The sequence below is a fragment of the Cylas formicarius genome, unplaced genomic scaffold, assembly GCF_029955315.1.
Source record: "Cylas formicarius isolate icCylForm1 unplaced genomic scaffold, icCylForm1.1 PGA_scaffold_1__22_contigs__length_36826433, whole genome shotgun sequence".
Classification (NCBI taxonomy): domain Eukaryota; kingdom Metazoa; phylum Arthropoda; class Insecta; order Coleoptera; family Brentidae; genus Cylas; species Cylas formicarius.
In genome coordinates, this window is record NW_026844264.1 from 27,146,614 (window position 1) to 27,169,560 (window position 22,947).

General features: G+C 33.3%; 1 protein-coding gene across 2 annotated transcripts in view; it reads right to left on the reverse strand.

Annotated features, from left to right (window-relative positions):
- LOC132696769 (uncharacterized) overlaps positions 1–22,947 on the reverse strand; it is a 68,551-nt gene that overhangs the window by 12,984 nt on the left and 32,620 nt on the right. The window contains exons 1-3 of one of the 2 annotated variants that reach the window (XM_060661779.1): positions 20,936–21,066; positions 19,396–19,604; positions 14,850–14,985 (exon numbers count right to left, since the gene is read on the reverse strand). In XM_060661779.1, the coding sequence (XP_060517762.1) occupies positions 14,850–14,985; positions 19,396–19,604; positions 20,936–21,008 (418 nt within the window). In that variant the 5' untranslated portion in view covers positions 21,009–21,066. Of the gene's footprint in view, positions 1–14,849; positions 14,986–19,395; positions 19,605–20,935; positions 21,067–22,947 lie in introns of those variants that run through there. The other variant, XM_060661780.1, reaches the window with a different exon arrangement.

The following is a 22,947-nucleotide window of genomic DNA, read 5'->3' on the forward strand; positions in this document are numbered from 1 at the left end:
TTTATCTTTGGCTCACCCTGTACAGTGCAAGACAACTAGGATAAAGAATGAAAAAAGAAAATAATTTCACTTGCTTGAGAAAGTTACACCATTGGCTAGATGGAAAAGTTATTGAGATTTTTATACAGGGTGTATAGTTTTAGGTATATCTAGAAGACTTATATATATATAAAGTGAAGCTGGAGTTTTCTGTATCTTATCTACTACTGAGTCATCTGAAATATACTTTATAATTTCACGTCGCTTCCAATATGAACTATTATTAGTGTCTTTCTATCTAGGATGTTTTCTTTCTTAAAATAAAAATATTGAATTTTTTCTCAAAGATTGTATATGACCGACACCGAAATTGAGCGGGACTGGAGGTAATTCATTATTTCTACACTTTTCTGAAGTAGCCTATAGGCCTATAGTACACATATATTAAGAAAAATTGAATATAGAGACTCTGTTTGTCCTGATAACATTAAACAGAAAAAAAATCTCAGTAAGGATATTCAACATGGCCACTGACAGCATTGTCTGTCCGTAAGTTCGATCATTTTTATATTGGTTTTGAAATTTGCGGGAAGAAGTTAAGTTTATGTTTTTGAAAAAGAAATGGCGCAAAGTACAAAAAATCTCATAGTCGCTCTATATTCGATTCATTATATATGTATGGTAAGCTATAAGGCAGGTTTATTAAAATTTATGGGTACATTTTACAAGAAGCATTAGGATTGTTAAAAAAACTTTTTAAGGAACCCACAATTATTCTTGGAGAAGATATCTTGTTTAGTTGGTGGTCTCGAGCATTTACTTCGTCAATATTTAAATTAAATTTACTGTCGTTGCTACTGTACATTCAGCATCCAGCGATTTTGTAAACCAATAAGAATCGCACAAGGTTCTATATCTATAACGCGTACAAAATTTAAAATATTTGCAAAATTTTGTTTTAAGCAGGCTGCTACTAAATTCTGAAGCCACAATAATTGTATGTCATATTTATAATGTAAAACCGGAATAATTTCTGGTAAAACTGATAATAATTTAAATGACAAAACAGCGTATACTGGGGACAAAGCTCTCCTATTAGTGCGTGTTAAGGTGCATATAACATGTTTGTGCTAGTTAACCAAATTGACCAAACTATTGCCGATTAACGATCGCTGGTATAGAAATTGTGTACAATAACTGGAATAATCTAAAACAGGTTTAAAATTGAATATGAGGTTCAGGCAGTAAGATTGAAATAAATTCCACACAATTCGTTTACTGGAGAATGAGCGAATTCCACGACTACAGACACGTTAAGCACACTTGGCTTCATACGGGATTCTGCACTTCAGTTTAGAATTGGATTGAATTTTACATTTATTTTGTTTGAATTCCACCCGTTCTGGATATCTTTACTACCAGATAAAATCACAAATATTACTATGTATATTTAATATATTTCCACAACACTAAAAAGGAAGGTAGAGATTTAATATTGAGCCCGGCACAACAATCATCGTGTAGAGTATCTCTGAGGTTATTATAGTACAGTAAGTAATAAATTCCTAAATTTTAAAGTTCCACACAGATTTTAAATGAAAATTTGCAATAAAAAATTCTTTTGAATTAATCAACAAAATTAAAGATATCAAATTCCCTTCTAACGCAACACGTCTTTTGATTTACAAAACTTATTTCCCAGTATTCCACCTAGGATGTGATAGATTTAGTAGATTTCACCCGAACTCAGAACCAGGATAACCCATTGGTGAAACAAGATTTATTAGATTGCTTAATAGTATCTATAGACCAAAATTATTATGAATTTAATGGACAGATTTATATATCTGAAGAAGGTTTGATTATGGGGAACCCACTTAGTCCTTTGTTAGCCGAGATTTTTATTTATAATTTGGAAAATATCATTCTAGAACATCCTTTAAGTAAAAGTTTTTTATGGTGGTATAGATACGTGCTTTGTTGGAACGGACAGACAATTGAATTCTTTTTTAAATTACATTAACTCATTACATAATCGTATAAAAATCACTATCGAGATTGAACAGGATAACTCTATTAATTTTTTAAACTTAACTCTTACGGAAGCGCAACACAAATTAGATTTTTCAATATATCATGAACCTTCACACACGGACACAGTCATACATAACAGCTCCAATCACCCTTATACACACAAAATGGCTGCATTTTACTCTTTTATACACAGACTTCTTAATACGCCACTCTCAACAGAAAATTACAACAAATAACTTAATATCATTAAACAAATTGCACTGAACAACGGCGACAATCCGTCCATTATAGATAAAATTATAAATAAAAAACAAATCCAGACAACAGTAAACTATTTATTCGAAACCTAATATAGAACACGAACAATTAAAAACAATTACATACACAGGAGAACCTAGTGAAAAAGTTTCAAAACATTTTTCAAAATTTGGTTTGAAAATAGCTTTCAGAACTAACAACACAATAGGAAAATATTTGAAAAACAATAAAACGAAATGTCCAAAATCTCAAAAATCATGTGCCTACAGGTTGAAATGCGGATCTTGTCCTAAATTTTATATAAAATAGTCTGGATTCTAATTATCTTACACATTTATACACAGAAAAACACATTTTTGGCGACAATTTTGATGTTTTACATACAGCCACAAAAAGTAGAAAATTAAATTTATTGGAAACAATGGAGATTAACAAAGTGAGACTTTCAAATGTATTGCTTAACGATCAATTAGATTTAAATACCTCTCCTTTATTCAAATTAAATTCTCACAACAACATTAATTAAGGTTATATATAGTAGCAAGTAGTTTGTTAATATTACATTTGATAAAAACACGGTGTTGTCCAAACAATTGTCATGTCAAAATATAGAATTTCGTGAAAATCTGAACTTTTAGTTCTTATTTATTTTGAGTGTTAACACTCTTGAACAATCGATACAGTCACCTATGCATTGTTTTTTTTTTGTTATTATCCTTCGAATAGCTCTGAAATTACCAAAATCAGTTCAAATTATGTCCCTAACTTTGCACGATATGTGCTAATTTGGCGAATGTCCGTGTATTGATTTGTAATTGCCCGATTGATTTGATTAGACACGATTGCTCAATTCCAAAAGGAGTGAACCCAGTGTGGAATCATTTTGGTGTGTATCGGATAAAAGAAATTTTGCGCTCATCTCTTCAAACCACAATTTGCTCTACGGATAACGCTGCAGTCTTTTTCAAATCTAAACGTAGTAAAAGTATCGTTAGCAATTGCTATGAAAATTACATCCCTTTCTATCCAATAAAACAAAATGGGTTAAATGCAATCGAAGCTAGTTTTCCATGATTGATACCATAACGGGAAGGTTTCTTTTTACGGAAAGATCTTCCCGTACGGCACTGCTCGCTTGGGGGAGAGGCCCAGAAAGTTACGGACGTCGCGTCGTTTCCAGCTCCCGTGACAAACTTTGGAATTTATATATACGGTTCGGAAATAACCGATCGAGTTTGTCTGGTTTTGATTAAATCGCTAATGTGCGGTTTTTACTAGTTTACTGGCGGCGTGTTGAGGTGGTGCCTATGCAGAGCAAAAGATCAATAAACCCACGAAACGGTGTGTCAAATTATATTAATTTGGGCTTAAAAGATATAATTTTCATAATATTGATGGCAATATTAACAACCTCTAATTTTATTACATATTTACTATAACACCGTCCGAATTAAAAATCAGCGCGCGAAAATATTGCACACCGGCGGCAAAATTTTCAATTTTATTCGCTGTTGGATAAATGTTAAAAATTAAAACGATTATTGTGCTGCATCTGAATAAATTATTTTGTCATTAGCGCAAAAATCGAACGGCGGAAACAACGTTTAAATGATTAATCGTATATTGTTATGTATTTACGACGTTTGATATTTATAATTTAAATTTAATTTTAAAAAAATTAAAAAAAGAATGCAAATTGAGAACCATAAAAGCAACAGTTCCTTGGGATTGGTTATATAGTTATTAATTCGCCAAAACTACCATGTTGATGAATATTAGATTTTTTTATTTTTAAATTAATTAATTGTCAATGACGTGAAGTTAAGAGTTAATGGTTATCTTTGTAGTATTCTGATTGAACCGAGGTTCTAGAATGTGTTATAACTTTATTGACTTAATGATTTGCAAGCAACAACATCATAGTTTCCTAGCATCACACATCAAGATGGAGTCCACGACGAATGTCTCTGGTTAGTTTGATCGTATGTTGATGTCTGTCACGCAAGCGCGATAACTAAAGGATGGTTTACACCAACATATACCACAATGTGTATGCTGAACTTAGGTATTTTGTTTTCATTTCATGATAGTAAAGATAGTAAGTGTATAGTATATTACGCAACAAATTTTATAAAGAGCGCTTTAGCCACTAGTTTGTGGAGACACATGCGGAGGGAGTGTTTAACAAACAAGGTTCTTGAAAAGCTTACTATCGAAAACACCAGATCGCTTATACTGAAAACGTAAATTATATATGATTTTTTTTGGGCAAAAATGTAAAAAAAACTAATGATCGTGGAAAAAGTGTAGTATGCAGTACGTTGATAAAGTTCTTCACCGCTCACCTCGTGCCCAAACAAACTGGTGCCTAAACTGTCATTTGTAAAACTTACTGCATAATATACTATTTGAATCTGTGAAAAATTAGATTAGAATGATCGTAGCCCTTACTTAGATGGTGTTTTGTCGAACAAACAATCATTTCCTTAAGGTCGTATAAACAATGCAAAAGTCAAAATGACGCACCAACCAGATAGGTTGATCTCCTATATTAAAAACACATAAGAAAACTTAACCTGATTTCCAATTTGAGGATTTAACATGACCCTAAAATATTTTCCTAGGGAAACAATACGTCTTTTGCACATTATGATGATATGATATGAGTGATTTGTGAGAGTTAGCGAGTATGCTGTCAGTTTAATGAAACACATGAAATTATCAATTTACTGTTATTCAAATGTTTTTCAAGACTCAGTGTGCCATTTTTATTGAGCTACATTATAAATTTTGTTACAATTTGTTTCTGACTAAATGCCATACCAATATAACATTATCCAATTTTGTTAGTTACTTGCGATTTCCAACGACGAAGATATTGAGATTTTGGTCGATGACACAATAATCGTTGATGATAAACATCCGTCAGTTTCAATGGATCAAAGACTCGTACACATTTGCCGGTGTTTCTGTTTCTGAAATCGACATCTGGGGAAAGTGGAGCCATAAAATTAACGCCCGAGATGGCCAAAATACTGTATGCCACACTACGTGCCATAGTTGTGAATGGTGTCCAAGAAAGAAAAACTTGGAAAAATCGCGAGGTCCCAAAAAGTCTACTTCATATACACCATGCCGGAATTGTGACAGGGTTGATATATGATGAGTATGAGAAGAATATTGTTTTAACAATTAAAACTTTACTTGAAGCGTTGCGTAGTGTTTTGAACATTGACTGTTGCCAAGAGACTTTGCGTGCGTTTGTACGAAGAATTGGTTTTTATTACAAAACTCTCAATAAGATACAAGTTTTGATGAAAACAAGAAGAATTTCGGAGTGGAGGACAAGATATTTGAGAGAAATCGAAGAAACGTCCCCATCATATATTTAGATGACACCTGCTTTGATAGCTACAATACCGTCAAGAAAGGATGGATTGAAGGAAATATTCGCTGGATGTGCCAGTTTCAGCGGGGCAAATGACTTATCATACTACATGCGGACTCTGAAGCTTGTTGGATAGATAATTATTTGTTGCTTCCTGCAAAATATGCCAAAGAAGCAAAGGTTAAAGAACACGAAAACATGACAGCAGACATCTTTGAAAAATTGCTTCCCAATGGAGCGGGGATTCAGAGTTGTCCGATAGAACTGATATGGGGTCAGCTGAATCCCAATTAAAGAAGAAACAACACATCGCCGAACTTTAGTTCTGGGGCAATAGAATTAATTAGAAGTTAAGTAGAAAAAATATCTGATTTTAGTTGGAAAAAATGTGTAGAACAGGTCATGTCGACTAGTGCCAGATTGTGTCCTAAAAGCCGTATATCTGATATTCTTCCATATATTACGGTTATAGTAGAATATCATTGACTTTTCGTTTATTCTTTTTCTAGTCTCCAGAGCTTCTATCCGATTTATAGTGACGGTTTTCAGAGCCCAGACTTCTGCAAAATACAGGAGCGTTAATGATATGTATCATTTTATCATCCTTTTTAATCGCTTGTCATTGCAAAAAAGGGTTTTGATTTTGATGAAGGTTGAACGAGCTAACTCAATTAAAGGAATTATTTCGTCCTCGTGGTTCATTTGGACAGTGTTGTAACACGTTAACTCTCTAGAGGGCCGAGTTAAACATTTTATGAAATGTTTTTACAAAATAAAATATGCCGCCCTGCAATCTACGAAGTACTTTGTTGGCCCCGTAATCATTAGGTGCTTTTCGCGTGTCTTTAAAATATAATACAATTGGCTACAACTATAAATAAAGAAATTTCAAGTGCAAATTCTGCAAAACCCGCTTTTTTATTGAACGTCAAAGTTCAATCATTCAAATGGTCGGATTTGCCACAAAAATCTAGCGGGAGATTTTTTTTGACTATTGACTTCCTCAATATTATACTTTCTCGTGCAAAAGGAATATATTCAGCAAAAATATTCGACCCTATTTTCCGCCATTTCCATAAAATTGTATTTTTCATCGAATGGGTGGCATTTTATTTATTAGGAAAATTATACCGACGTTAAATGTAGATTTTCTTTTAATTAAAGTGGAACGGTCAGTTTACACGCACAACGCCTGACACGTGAAACGAGGGTGCGCTTTTAACCGTTCGAGATAACGACGTGGTCGCTAAATGAACTTCGCGACGTTACACGCACATTTCCAAACGTCATACCATTTTAATTCGATCCTGAAATGTTTTCCCTCAATTTGCAATAATTAACATACTATACAAATTGACATGCAGGCCGCAGTCGTAAACTTGAATCAGATTAACCTAGGAAAGCGGTCACTACTGTCCTCTACACGATCAGTTCACTACGTCAGGACCGAGGTCAGGACGAACACCGGCAACACCGGCTGGAGAGCATTGTCATCCTTGTTCGATATTTCCTGCGATTTGCGCATTAACAAGTTCTTTACAACGTCTTGGATACCCGGTTTATTAATTAAGTGTTTGTTTCAATTTTGGGTAGTGTGTCTCACTGCTATGAGCAGGGAAAAGTGTTTTTCTACTCCCGTCTGTAAAATACCGATCTAGCGTGCGGGAAGCGTCACTTTAACACGCCAGGTTCGTTTACGAATTGAATTTTAAAGTTTGCCAGGTCTGACGATCATGTCAGTGAATGTATTCGTGTTGTTTTGCGAAAATGTACCCAAAACCAACGGGGCGTAGAAAAAGTATAGTATGCAACACGTTCGATAAACTTCTTAACTCACTCGTTTATTAAAACCTCGCTCCGCTCGTGTCAAATAAACTCGTGAGTCAAATGCCGTTTGTTGCATAATATACTATTACCGCACGGGTTTGGGAGCAATAGGATGTTTTCGAAGATATTTCCCACGCCTTGTGAAGTTTGTCAATTCTGACAGTCATGTCAGTGAATGTATTCGTGTTGTTTTTGCGAAAATGTACCCAAAAACTAAGACCGTAGAAAAAGTATAGAATGCAACACGTTTGGTAAACATTTTAAGTCACTCGTTTATTAAACACTCGCTCCGCTACGCTCCACTCGTGCCAAACACGTGTCCTAAATGCAATATCGCGCACTTGTTGCATAATGTACTCATTTTCTGCTCCCTTCTGTAAAATACCTAATTATATTTCGATATAGCGTACGGGAAACAGCACTTTACCACGTGAGTTTCTTGTCCCACGGATCCGAGCCCCTTCGGACATTTCTGGGATATTACCGCACAGGTTTGGGAGCAACCGGATCTTTTCAGACATTTTACCGCACGGCTTGAATTTTGACGTTTGTCAATTCTGACGGTCATATCAGTGAATGTATTTGTATTGTTTTGCAAAAATATACCCAAGCTTATTAAACTCACGCTCCGCTCGTGACAAATAAACTTCTACCTCAAATGCCATTAAAAACACTTAATATACTATTAAACACATAACATGCTATTAATACAACTATACTCTATAAGAAGAACATAAATATTATCAATAACGGTTTTATTTTATTGCAATTTTAAGGGTTCTTTATTAAAACGTGTTATACAAAATCGAGGTTCATCTGCGTAATTTTTACGAAAAGTAAGTACGTTTTTCCATTCGGAATTTAGTCTTAGGTGAACGAGTCACACAATATTTTCTTTCGATTCTTCAATTATCAATGAGATTTTCAAATGAATTTTTTTAGTAGGCTTATTTATCAAAATGTTTTGGAATCGGTCAGGTGGAAAAATACCTAACCATTATCCTCTGAACTGTTGTTATAAGTGATAGCTTACAGAAAGTTTATGAATATTGATTTTGCAAAGCAGAAAAAAAACAATTTTAAGGTAAGTTATAGTGTTATGCCGTGGCCTGTTACAACGTTTGCAGACTACATCCTGTATAATAACCACTAAAGTTATATACCGTTCGTGATTCAAAATTCAAAACTTACGCTTATTCAAACAATATGCGAGAAACGTTTCATCGAAAAAAACTGGGTCTTTGATAAAAAGATAAATTTAAATACGTAATCAAAACTTCTGAATTAATTAAATCAAATTATTATTTAATTAGGTACAGAGAGAGGAGATATGGAAAGGATCTTGAAAATTGATTTTCAGAACACCTTGTTTTAACCAAGAAATCCGCCAGATAAACACTAATTAGAGATAATTCGTCTTGCGGAATTCAGCACGGCGAAACAAGAGCAAAGTACTTTTAGAAAAAAAAAACATCGAGCGTAATGGAATAACTGGATTTTTAACAATAGTTTTCTGTAATTTGCACAAATACAATTTTTTTCTACGTATTTATGGAGAAAATATCTAATGAAAAGGATATGAGTGCTTAAGACATACTGAGAAGCATGCCTGTGCCTGTGGCACCTCGTGCAGCAAGAAGAAAACGTTATTTTTTAAATTTTGTGTGTACGATTATGTGGATAAACTTAGTTAAGAACTGAATTTTGTCGTGCTTATCATATGACGCTACGTACTTAGTTCGTAGCATTAACTACAGAAACTAGGGACTAGAAATATATGATTTGAAAATATTGACTTTCCTGAATTAGACAATTTCAATAAATTAGGAAAACATCGGTAGTAATTGTAGTTCTCTTTTTCTGCAAATTATTAGTTGTTGTTGGTAGTTGACTAGTTGCAGCAGTTCCTCGAGCACAATCATTTTACGTACTTTTATTTCTTTCTGGTTAGTGTTTCTTATATATAAAATTCACGTTCTTCATTTAAGGATTTAAAGAAGAAAGTTAGTCAGTATTCTCTTCCGACTTGTTTCTACTAACATCCATAACTTAAACAAATTTTTTGTGTCCTTACCACTACATATTAGATAAATGCATAATACTCACATGTACACTTCGCATGTAATGTGATTCTTACGTTTACATATATACTGCAACAAATGAACAAATATTATTATTGTGTATAAGGTAAACCATATGCAGTGCAGACCGTTTTTGGCCGCCCATTTGGCTCGTGCCTTTAGAGATTCTCATCCCCTTGCCGTACTCTGACGTTCCTATCTAGCACGACATGCGGCTTTAAAATGGTTGTCACATACCGATTAAATCAGCATTTTATGTCTGCCGTAGTAGTTGGGTCGAACAAAAATTACACGTATTCAACACTTCCACGAACACATCGTACATCCATTCGCTTCGGCTGCAACGTTGCACAAGACCAACAAACGAAATTGCCGACCAGTGCCTTTTGAAAAATTAATGCCAATTAGGCTTAAGTGATTTCCCAGCTCGACGTAACGCAATACGGGACGTGATTTTTTGCTAGAAAAAAACACACATGTTCCCGGCTGTATTGGATTACGCGAACATCGAATGACAGTTTAAAATTTATCGCTCTATCAGCATTCAAAGATATCTTTCAGTGCTTTTTCGACTACCGTTAGGGACGTGCCCTAGAGTCTCTAGATATTGATAAATATTGAAAAATTTAGTTTTTAGTTTGCTACTTTTGTTTTCAAATTATGAACTTGTTATTCTCCATACATCATAGGTAAATTGGCCTCCATTTTTCGTAAGATTGTAAAAGAAAACATGTTTATTTATTATTATTTTACTTTTTTCTAGTCAGTTTCATTACTTATAACCCGACGAGAAACTAGAAATACATAATTTTGAAACATTGACTATTTATTTATATAGATTGTATTTTATGAAATTGATACTCGAAGTTTTGAGTTTCCCTAATTGCCATTTTTTTCTTATTCTTATTTCCTTTGCGATTTTGTCGTCTCGTAATTAAGTTTTGGTTGGTAGAATTTTAGATAAGGCAATTAAAACAGAGTCAATTGTCGTCACGAGTTTTCAAATGGTCTTGAATCTTTTGAGAAACAGAAACAATTTTGCTGTAGTTGTTACGTCAAAGTTTGGGTCTACTCTAACCAAAACTAATATTTTACTATTGATATTTTATTATAAATTAAGGAAAATAGAAAACATTTGAAGAAACTAGCATTTTACTATTGACATTTTATTATAAATTAAGGATCGCAGAAAAAATTTGAAGAAACTTTTCTAAAAATCTCTCTGTGCTGGTGATATTTGTTTTAATTGTAGACAACGCAGGAGCAGATTTCATTCGTTAGTCAACTTTCATGTCAGTTTGTACGTCAGCAAGCAGAAAAAAGCTCTAGAAAAACCACTTTAGTCACGAATTTGTTTTGGTTAGTTTGCCGAGTTTAATAAAGGGTCACTGAAGAAGTTTAACTGGTCGCATATTATACTTCTTCAACGACCTTTAGTTTTTGAGTACAAATGGCGTTTATCACACTTGTTACATAATGTAATGTATCCCCAGCGTGTTATGATTTAGTGAGGCTATTGAACTTGCAGGAATTTTCGAAAAGGAGAAGCTCAATTGGAACCAACGTTCTTAAAAAAAAACAAAATTGCTAACTATTTATACACTACACTACCAATAATTTATGTAACTAATAGCGTTGATTAGTTATTATAACTTTTTATTACTATTTGCGCGCTCAACGATTTCACTTTTCGACTGACGCGCCAGGGAGCGGTGCTTCGCTTTTTTAGAATGCAGGGCCTTCTCGTAATGCGGGTCGAATATTCTAGCCCTCTTCCCGAGATGCTTTACCTGATTCCTGCTAACCAAAGTTATTTGGAACGCTTACAAGACCTACTGTAGCCGATCGTTATAATATTTGAATATACAAAATATAATGAAAATGAGACTTTTTATTAAAAATTCCATTTAAACATTCCTTTTAACTAAATACACCGGAAAAGTGAAATCAATGACACGCCTTGCCCAAGCAAACAATGCAATTTAGTGCTTCATCCTTTGAAAAAGTTCTTTAATATTTAAATTTCTGTGACGGAGAATAAAAATTTTAATATAGGGACTATATTAAGCCATATTATAAAGATCCCAAAAAGATTTTGCAAAGGTCAAACCATTTGCCTCAAGTTATTTTCGTCGCAGTGAATCATGTCCTACTCCTTTCTCCTTTAATTAAACCCTTGTAATCCTATTTTGCACCCCCAACACATTACGGCTGTAAACGGTGTACCTTTACGCACTTTGTTAAATTGCTCTGTCATTGCAGTTGAATTTCACGGGAGAAATGATTCTGCGAAAACCGGATTTGGGTCGGCGTTGTGTTAAATCCAAATATTCCATTACACTCCCTTTGTGTGGCACTAAAAATCTCGTTCGCATTGGTTCGTGGGAAAATGGAAATTACTCGCCACCAATATGTGATTATAACACTTAAATACATTTTTTCGTGAATGCATTGATTGCAAAATATCGTGAAAAACTGGCGCACTTGACTCTCATGTGATAAAAGCAGAAGAAGAATAGCAAAATTGTTTGTTTTATTGTTACATTTTTGCAAACAGTTCCTTCCTCTTTAATTTCTACTTGTTTTTTACATATACTTACATGTCATTTTTTTAATCCGTTAAATAAATAAATGTAATTTAATTGCCACAATTTATAGCGACAAAGTATTCTAAGCGGTTTTGTGTCTGAGGGAGAAAGAGTTTTTGCGTTTTGTATCCATTGGACGATGAATAAATAACAGAACATGTGACGACTTCTAATATCTCACTTAGATTTGCGAAAGCATGAACTGCAATAAATATATTCAAAAATGCTGTAAAATTCGTAGAGTAGGTTTTTAATTTTACTGTTTTGGAAATCATTAAAAAAATACTTTCTAGACGTTTTCTTCTGGGCAGATTGATTTGATGATAAAAACTAATTATTATTTTATTATTTTAATAATTTAATTGCACCACTCTGGGCATCTGGGCACAAGAAATGGAAGACATTAATTATGTTTGACAGTTCAAGATATCTGTAACCTGTACTAGGTAATTTTTTTAATAAATTATACAAAAATTAAATAAAATAGTTATGTTGCTAATCAAAACAAAAAAGTTAATTAGCTTATTATTTCCCTTTACATTTAATCAATCAATTAAAAAAGTCAAAAATTAAAGCACAAATATCTGAGTATGTAAGTGCTAACGAATTGTCTGTGACAATGCGACTATCCTTACCAACGCGAGATTGAAATTTAAGGTGTCACAGGGATTGCTTTAAAATTTTATATTCATTTCTTGTTCATATTTATAAGTTCTCTCTCGAATTACTTATAAAACGTCATTATCTTTTCTCTCAATATTTACCGATAAATGTTCTCAATGAAACAAAAAAACATTAGAGTAATTCTTGTATGACATGAAAGCAGCGACATCATTTTACCTAAAACACATTCAATCGCCAAAAAAGTGGGAAAGAAACTGCTTCAAATTCATCAGTTTTTGTTTATGTTCGCTGAGGGTGTGTAGGCATTTTATGAATTACTTGTGTAGTCCCTTCTGGATAAAATATAAAATGTGCCCTCCTTTGATTGTAATCGCAATATATATATGCACAAAAAATATTTTCGCTATTTTTCATGACAGATATCAACAACCATACATGATTGAAAGTGTTTCACCACAGGTATTTTTAATACCGTGATATAGAAATTTGTATTAATTTGGGGCAAAAAAATCTTAGTATATAAAAATGTGCTCTAATAATATTTTTATTCGAATTTGAAAATGCCCTCTGAATTTATTTAGTTTATCCATGGGTTTTTCTTGTTAAAACATTCCAATTACGAATACACCATACATTACTCAGTAATATCGTACCGTTGCAGTTTTAGTGAATATGCCATCGGAAAAACCGTCGGTCACTGGCGGTACTTTAGTCACGATCTAGGTGCGATCGGATATTTTCAGGATGTTTCCAGTAGATTTCAGCAGAGGATAAACTGAAGTTTGTTATTTCTGACGATTACATGACAAGTCACACAAAACGGGCTAGAATACCTACATCATTACTTATTCGAGAGAAATCATTAGAACGCGACAGCTTGTCGAGAATCCGTTATTTATTCAACAAAGTTATAAACATCCGATTCCAGGATTTCGAATAAACTCCGCTTTTATAATACGGAATCAATATAACTCCAAATGCGGGAAATGTACGAAATTGGGCAAGAAATGGCGCGACGCCTGGTAAACCCCTTATTCGCGAACACCATAAAATAACACGCGGTATTTGTATGCGCATCGAAGCATTTCCATGCGAAACGTTTCATGGCGCTTACGAATCCGACATGCTTTATTTCGGCGAACGGAGACCCGATTTGCATTTCATTTTAAATATAGTTTTGGAAAAATAAAAGAAAGAATGCTTAACAGTATATTTAAGAAAAAAAACTCCTGGCCAGAGCTCTTATTCTAACTTTATAAAAGCGGACACGGAAGTATGCTTTAATAGCCCCAAAGTTCGCGAAAATTTAGTAAATTCCCTTTTCTTAATAATTCGCGCTCATTTAAATCCACGAATATAACTTTCTTGGATTGCTTTGTCTGTTTATTTACGGATTTCCGGGTGAAGAATTGCGCAAATCGATCTAGAAACATGGTTCTCTTCCATTGAAAAATACTAGGTTAAGTAATGGTCATGGTTATGAAGTAAGACTTAACTTACATTACAACAATAGAAAGAATTGCTTTCGTTTAAGCTCGTATGTTTCCTAACCTTATAATTTTGTATGTCTTTCGCTTCAATATTGAAATGGTCGAAAAACAGAAAGAGAGATGAAATCTATAGAACAGACAATTACTTCTATAATAATTCAACTAATTTTAAATAACTAATGCATGAATAAACTGAGACACAAAAATCTAATAGGTAATAATACAATGCCCAAAATACCTCATTTCCGTTAACTAGCGTGTAAATGAAGAGGAAGTTTTTTTGGGGCTTGCGGAAATAGTTTCATTTCAGCAATCAAATATCTGCAGGCTTGTTTGTTAACTCGAAATGACTTATCACACTTGCTAAATGTACAGTGGTAGGATTCATGCTTCTACACAAAGCCTACCTTTCTTAAGTTGGTAGCTGAGTTGACAATATAATTGGCAATGCCTTGTTAACTTAACAATTGGTGTGGTTCAAGGTGACGAACTAGAATACCGTTCATTAACAATAATTGTTATTTTGCAAAAACTGTTAATTAGCAATAACCATTATTGTTAGCTATTAAATGGTACGTACCGACTACAAGCATTTCTTTGGTATCCGCTTGCACTGAAAATAGTGGAGGCTCTGTAGTTACTTCGCAGCTAAAATTCCCAGAGAGATTGAAACTGACGTTGCGTAGAACGACTTGGTGTTCGTTGGAACCGAATTCCTACAACATGCAACGAAAAAACATTTTAAGAATTAGAAAAAAACAATTTACATATATATATATATATATATATATATATATATATATATATATATATATATATATATATATATATATATATATATATATATATATATATATATATATATATATATAAAAATTTGGTCTAGCCGACTTTAAAAAATGTTTTGTTTACACTGAGCAAATTTTAATGAATATTTATTTTAAAATTAACAAAATGTGTAGCTTTGTAGCGCACAATTAATGATCTGTTTGGATACGCGGAGTATCATTTAACGCATTTAATGTAACGCGATAATGAGGTCAATATTCCAATTAATTTTCCAACAATATTCAATATATAAAATCAAACGAGTCTGAAACGCATGGTTTCAATTCTATTTATTTATATCACTGTAATGAAGGGCTAGCTTTAGCTTTACGCGATCCTTGTTGCTCCTATTTTTGATTGCAAATAAATTTAAAATTAAAAGCCAATTTAGGATTATTTAACGCTTACTTAGTACACTTGACGGAGCTCTACAATTTCAACAACCCCAATTAAGCGCTGGGGTGTAACCAGACGAAGTGGGCGTGTCCTAATATCTCGTCCCCCTCTTTAAACAAATTGAGCCCTTCAGCAATATTGCACCCTTACTGAGAACTAAACTCGACAAGATTTAATAAAGGTAAACGGAATGTGTTCGCTAGTTTACGAATTGACTTTATTTGGTTCATACATTATTTGCTAATGATTTCGTTTACTAAACACAGCAGAAAATACTTTGATAAATGCATAATAAAATAAATATTATTTTAAATAACATTGCGTTTTTCTGAGTCGCACACTATACGGTTTTGAAACCAATTACTTTCTTTGGAAAAACCTCAACTTTCCATAACAACAACTGAAGAACTTTTTCATTAACCAACAGTCCAAAAAAAATAGGAATTCTCATGGATAGAGAGAGTGATATGAGGTTTCAATCGTAATGTTATAAATTCTAATGTTAAAAATTATGTATACATATATATATATATATATATATATATATATATATATATATATATATATATATATATATATATATATATATATATATATATATATATATATATATATATATATATATATATATATATATATATATATATATATATATATATATATACTTAAGAAATGGTTCTTGGGTTTTTTTTGGTCCTTTTTTAGTGAAATTAAAATAAGTTTCCGTTACTTGTGAAACATTTTATTTTTTGTGACGTTTCGGCCTTCAAGACCTTCTTCAGACATTTAATTTTAACCTACAAAAATGTGTTTTTAAATAAAATTATTTATAGCATTGTTTTCCTGGTCATAATTAAAACATAGATAAAAATTTGTATAGGAGTCAGCATTGAAATGATTAAAAATTACTATTGCAAGTCAATAGAACAAACAAAGTGATTAAAAATTGTATAAAAATAGATGCACAACAATAAAACATACATAATTTTTTATATTACGATTACATCACTTTGTTTGTTCCATTGACTTGCACTAGTAATTTTTAATCATTTCAATGCTGACTCCTATACAAATTTTTATCTATGTTTTAATTATGACCAGGAAAACAATGCTATAAATAATTTTATTTAAAAACACATTTTTGTAGGTTAAAATTAAAAGTCTGAAGAAGGTCTTGAAGGCCGAAACGTCACAAAAAATAAAATGTTTCACAAGTAACGGAAACTTATTTTAATTTCACTAAAAAAGGACCAAAAAAAACCCAAGAACCATTTCTTAAGAATATATAAAATCAGAAGGATCCAAGAACTCATATATATATATATATATATATATATATATATATATATATATATATATATATATATATATATATATATATATATATATATATATATATATATATATATATATATTGCAGTTCGGTATATTGGGTGGCACTGTTGCGGTGAGATGAAACGTGCTTGCAGATGATTCAGAGCCTGACCTTTTCATTTAGCTATCACTTAGATTACCCTTTTCTTCGGTCGAACTATGTCATGCCAAAGCACAAAATAATGAAAAATACAGATACCAAAGCTCGTTCTCTTATAAAATTGCAAAACTGTAACCAGCTGCCGGCCTGTATTATTTATTATTATTTATTCATTCATTTATTCATTCATTTATTCATTATTCATTTATTCATGAAGCCCAACTAACAGGATGTTTGTAGTACAAAGTATTAAATAGTTACAGAGCCATTATTCTAACATAATCATTAACTCTAATAAAAAAACGAAAGATGGGAAAAGACTGAAATTAATAATTATAGTTAATGGGGCAATAACGTTTTTACCTCCAAATCGTGTCGAGCATTGTATTTGAAGCACGTTGAGAAAATAGGTGAAAATTTTAAAATATTAGTTCTTGGTGTAGGCAGAATGTATGTATGTATGTAATGGTTCAGAGCAATCAAACAATTTATTTAAATTTTTGAATAAAGTCATTAAATAATGGCGACCAAGGCGATCACTAATCAATAATATTGTATTGTGGGGGATATACTCCGTCCAACTTACAACAAACAAAACTTCTGGATTTCTCCTGCGTCGGTTATTGCTGAGTCGAAATTGCGGACGTTTCGCCAATCATCCTGTTGGTTTCTTCAAAGCTTGACTGAAACTGGCTCGTATTTTACTCTGTACCTGCTTTTTTATTGTTTGAGGGGGCGCTAATGAGGGGTATGAACACCGTCTGCGATGACTGATTCCCAAATTGGTGACAAGTAGAGATCTGAGTCGCGGTTAAGTTTGTTAAGTTGTTTATATAGAATTTATAGAGAATTTTAGTTATGCCCGGTTTCATGAGTGTATTCGGCAACAGCTGAATTTTGTCTTTGACGGACCGAAGATGTTGAGAGATTTTTGGACAAGTGGTAAATCTGGTTTTGACGTTATACTTCTTTAGAACTTTTAATATGTGGTCAGTGATGTTTTGTAAGTAAGGACCACAGTAGCAAGTGTAGGATTGCTTTCGGCCTCATTGCTATTGGAAGGTTGTTGTGAAGTGTATTTTGTGATGGAACGCTCAATATCTTTAATGTGGAAATTATTAGAGAGAAGAGCCGAAGTAAGGTGTTTTAATTCTGTTTTCAGTGACTCGGGCTGAGATACTTTTACGGCTCTGTAAACAAGAGAGTTGATAACCGATGATTTTTGGGCCGGATGGTGATGTGACCATGCATTAAGGTATCGGACTGTGTGCGTAGGTTTTCTGTTAACACAATGACCCAATGTTAGGTCTGATTTTCTATTGATAAGAATGTCTAAGAATGCAAGGTTATTATTAGCTTCCAACTCAATGGTGGAACGTATGTTAGCGTCTATCTAGTTTAAATGTCTAAGAAAATCTACTAGGGTTGACCCCTCATTGGCGCCCACTCAAACAATATATAAGCAGGTACAGAGTAAAATACGAGCCAGTTTCAGTCAACCTCTGAAGAAGCCAATAGGATGATTTGCGATGATTTGACCGACGCAGGAAGAATCCAGAAGTTTTGTGAAAGGTATTACAGTACAGTAGCCTGTGGAAGTTTACTTGAAAAATTATATCATACATACTTCAAAAACATACGCTGAATATTTTCCAGGCCATTAATATCACATTTGTACCCAGATGTATAATCTAACTTTTTTACATTGTATATTATATTTGAATTAAACTCGGGAGGATACCTATTATTAGCTGACTTTCCAACACGAGGAACACACATGTTAATAATTTCAGACAGTTTATCATAAAATACTCAATATCCGATTCACGGGAAAGAAACGAAAGAAATTTAAAATTAAAATTATTATCCAGTGACATAGGAAAGTCGTGTTTTCTGTTTAAGGAATGAGAAAATTGTAGTGACAAAGAATTGCAGATGATGATGATCATCTTGCTGAACTAATTCCTGTTCTACTATGCACATTATTAATGTCAATATTAAAACTAAAATATCTAATTTTGAATAAATTATGTAAAGTTCATTTTCTGTTAACAAAATGTACATTATTATAAAATAGGTAAATTAAAAGTACATATGCAGTGAAGTGGGTAAGTATGTGGGAAAAGAATCTACCAAACATTGCCACTTAAACATTATGTGACCATATTGCATTGCATTAACAATGCGGTAAATCAGAACTTTTATAGTACGGTAAATATGAAAAAGTATTTTTGGAATGACTTATAATGACTTATACAACGAAATCAAATAATTTGATTGATTGATTAAATAATTATAGCGAAGGATTAGATCATATTTTTTTTGTTGCTCAAAAAATTCTATTGAAAATATTTATTCACGACAAAGGAATTTTATTAGCAATATTTATTATTTTTATAAGAAAATCCCAACCAAAACTATAACTCACATCTATGTAGAGTCCATCCAGGTCCAACGGTTTTGTGCTAGGGTGTTCTTTTGGCGTATATCGATAAAACTCGAACTGACCCCGATACCACTTCACGGTATAGAGCAAGGCGTTCTCTAAATCGTAGCTGCACCTTAGTGTACTTTCTCGTCCGTATTCCACCACTCTTGGTTCTATGTCTAAGATGACGTCTTTTAAACAGGATATCTCTGCAACAATATATATTTCGTTATAGTTTAGTTTGTGTGAAATTAGAAATCAGGAAAACATTTTACATATAAATATATACATTTATGTAAATCATAATAAATAAATCATTTGCTATACAAATTTAGAAAACATTAATTAACTTCTACAAAACTCCAATCAACAAACAAAAATTTATTAACGCTAAACAGAGGTGACATCCACATAAGAAAACTAGTTACAGTTTACAGTTACAGACTTTGCCAAACAAAACTAGAGCTTTCTACTAAGAAAAAAATGTGGAAATAATTGAATAATAAATAAAAAGCTATTGGAAATGTATTTAAATCTTGTATTGGGTTTTTGCTGATTTTTAAAAATAGTCTATTCTCGTTTATGGTGGGCAAATTGAATCATATTTGACCCAAAGGGCGAAAACAGATAACGACTTATCTATTTTTTCAAAATCCATCAATAAAAACCAAAGAAAATTTATTTGTACCATTATAAATCCTGTTTGAAATATAATAAACTATTCAGGCTAACTTGAATGGGGTTGGCAATATGACGACAGTGTATCATTTCACGTTCTTCTTAGATTTTAATAATCTCCGCATAATATTTTTGGTTTGAAACGGGTCGGATTCTTCTTGGCCTAGTTTAGGCATCCGAATGGAAGTAGACTTTCTTTGTTATCTTGTTAAGTTGAGTGCGGGACCACTAAACTCTTCAAAATTGTGTTTTTTATTTTCAAAATACGCAGGGAAAATTATTTTTTTTAAATAACGTTAGTGGGTTTCGTCATAGCAATTAAAAAAACAGAGCAGCTAAAATTTTCGTAATACCACCCACCCACATTTTCTAGTGCGTGGGACTTATCTTGTTATGACTAAAATTGTAAATAGACAATTGAGGTTACTTCCTTTTTTGTTGGTGATTTTGGGTCCGTGGTTTTCGATATCCTGGTTGTTGATAGAAAAAAGTGCTTTCCTCGTAATACCAACAGTCTCCACCCGTACTCAGCATTCACTCGAGTTCCTTAATCGATAGATATCGATCAAGTTATCACGATTTGCCGCGTCAGTGCAGTGCGCTTGGAGTTTTGTGCCTAGTTCCAGCAACATAAATGCTAGTTTGCACCAACAATGTTAACTAAATGAATACTAAATTTAGGGGAGGCTGGTTAGATCATCTAGTAAAGCTAAAGGCGTTAAGCGCTCAGTTATTATTAGTGACATAATGGAGTTAGCCTACTTTTACTCTGCGCCCTAGAGTCACAAGTCTCACTTACACGATACTTTTTTAAATCTCGTTTGCGCTAGTCATTTAAAAGCCAGCAAAGTTTGCGTCCCACCTTTAAGTATATTCGCGTTGATCGCAGGGTATATGCCGTCTGTCTGCAGGGTTTTTATAGCGGTCGCCCTCATGCCACATGGTTCTGGAGTAAAACTTTTGCTGCTGAAGAATCTAGTTTGCCTGTTTACAGTGTAGTTTTTGGCGGCTTCTTTTTCTCTAATCCTCATTCGTCGGCATAGTAAAGACACGAGCACCGCTATTATATAGTAATATAGTACTCTTGACAGGGAATTTAGCATCAGTTCTGGTGTCCCGAGTACTAGATCCTGGAGGAGTCTTTGTGCCCCGCTCTGGTCCGTGACATTTGAGATCGACGAGTCTGGGGTATCTTTCGGATTGGAGGACGCTTTCTGACTGTCAGCCGTTATGGATATAAGCTGTGTTTGTGGGTGTCCTTACGATATCCTCCTATATATAATAAAAAATAGGTAAATGTGAATGCCTAAAAGTTTAAGCCTTATGGTTGGTATTTCTGAGAGTTTGTAAGTTCTCATGGGCACGGAGAGTCGACTATTTAAAATAGTTAAAGAGAAATAGAAACTGTCTCGTCCTTATTTTATTTTTTGCGTAGTCGCCTACGAACTCATACATCTAGAATAATATCTCTCCAATTCTCCCCTTCCAGGTGATCCTTTTTCTTTTAAATTAAATGATAAATTCCCCTTAAGATACTTTTTTCTTATACACTTATTTGCATTTTTTCCCTTTTCCTATTTCCTTTTTTTACTGATTCCTATAGTGGAGCACAGGTAATTCCCCATGAATATTTTTTTCATATTATTGACAACCCTAAGATTGAGGAAGTTGCAGGTTATCTATAGAGTTTATTGTTATTATTATTGTCTGTGCTTCCATTCCTGATACTTAAAATACTATAAAAAATTGCCGAACGAGTTCACTTAGGACTAATCAGCTTTTTTCAAATGTGCAGCGGGGCCAGCTGTCCAAACGGACAACGATCCAAAAAAACGACATCTACCACTCCACGTTTCGTGAATAACGACTGCCGCAACCGAATAGCACGTAATTTCAGACATTTAGCAATTTAAATTTCACAGGAAGCAGAAACTGGCCAGATATTGGCTTGTTGTGTATTATTAAGTGAAATTTACGTTTCCCTGTGTTTCTGCATACGCTGGTTTTCTTAAATAACTCATACCACGATATCGTCGGAACGAATAAAAATTGCAAATTCATTCTTATTGCTCTACAGTAAATTGCTTTTCCGCCAACAAAATTTGTTCCACGGCATGGAATTGTGTGTTTGTTTGCATTGCGACAGATTATGGTAAAATGTTTTAGCTGTAAGAGCGATAAACGACTAAAGTTTGCACACAACGCTTGTTTTGAAGCTTTTAAATATCTCAAAATTACTTTCTTATTTGTACATTGTGACCTAATCAATGTTCCGATCATATCAACGCACTAGAAAATGGTAGCAGTATTTTGAGCAGTTCGTTGCAGTTGATCAAGAAGTAATTCAATAAGATTAAAGAAATCGCTAGCGAAGCATAATTTCAAACATTTTTTATTTTTCAAAGAAACTTTCACAGGCTACTGTAATACTATTTACAAAACTTCCGGATTTCCCCGGCATCGGTTGTTATTGAGTGAACTAACGTTTCGCCAATCATCCAGTCGGCTTAAATGAAACTGGCTCGCATTTTACTTTGTACCTGCTTACATATGAGATATTGAGGGGACGGAGCTAAATGAGGGGCATAAACATCATCTCGGATGACCGATTCCCATATTGATGACAGGTAAAGACCTCAGTAGTGGTTAAGATTGTTTAACTGCTTATAGATTTATATAGATTTTAGGATTTTTCGTTGGTAGAAGAATTGATAATATGCAAGAAGTTTTATCGAATGTCCGCGTTCGTGATTGTGTTCCGCAACTGCTGATGTGTTTTATTTGTCTTAGTCTTAAGGCTCTTTCATGTTTTTTGAGACTAGTTGATATTTTTCGTCCGTTCTCTCCAATATATTCATTGCCGCATATGCTGTA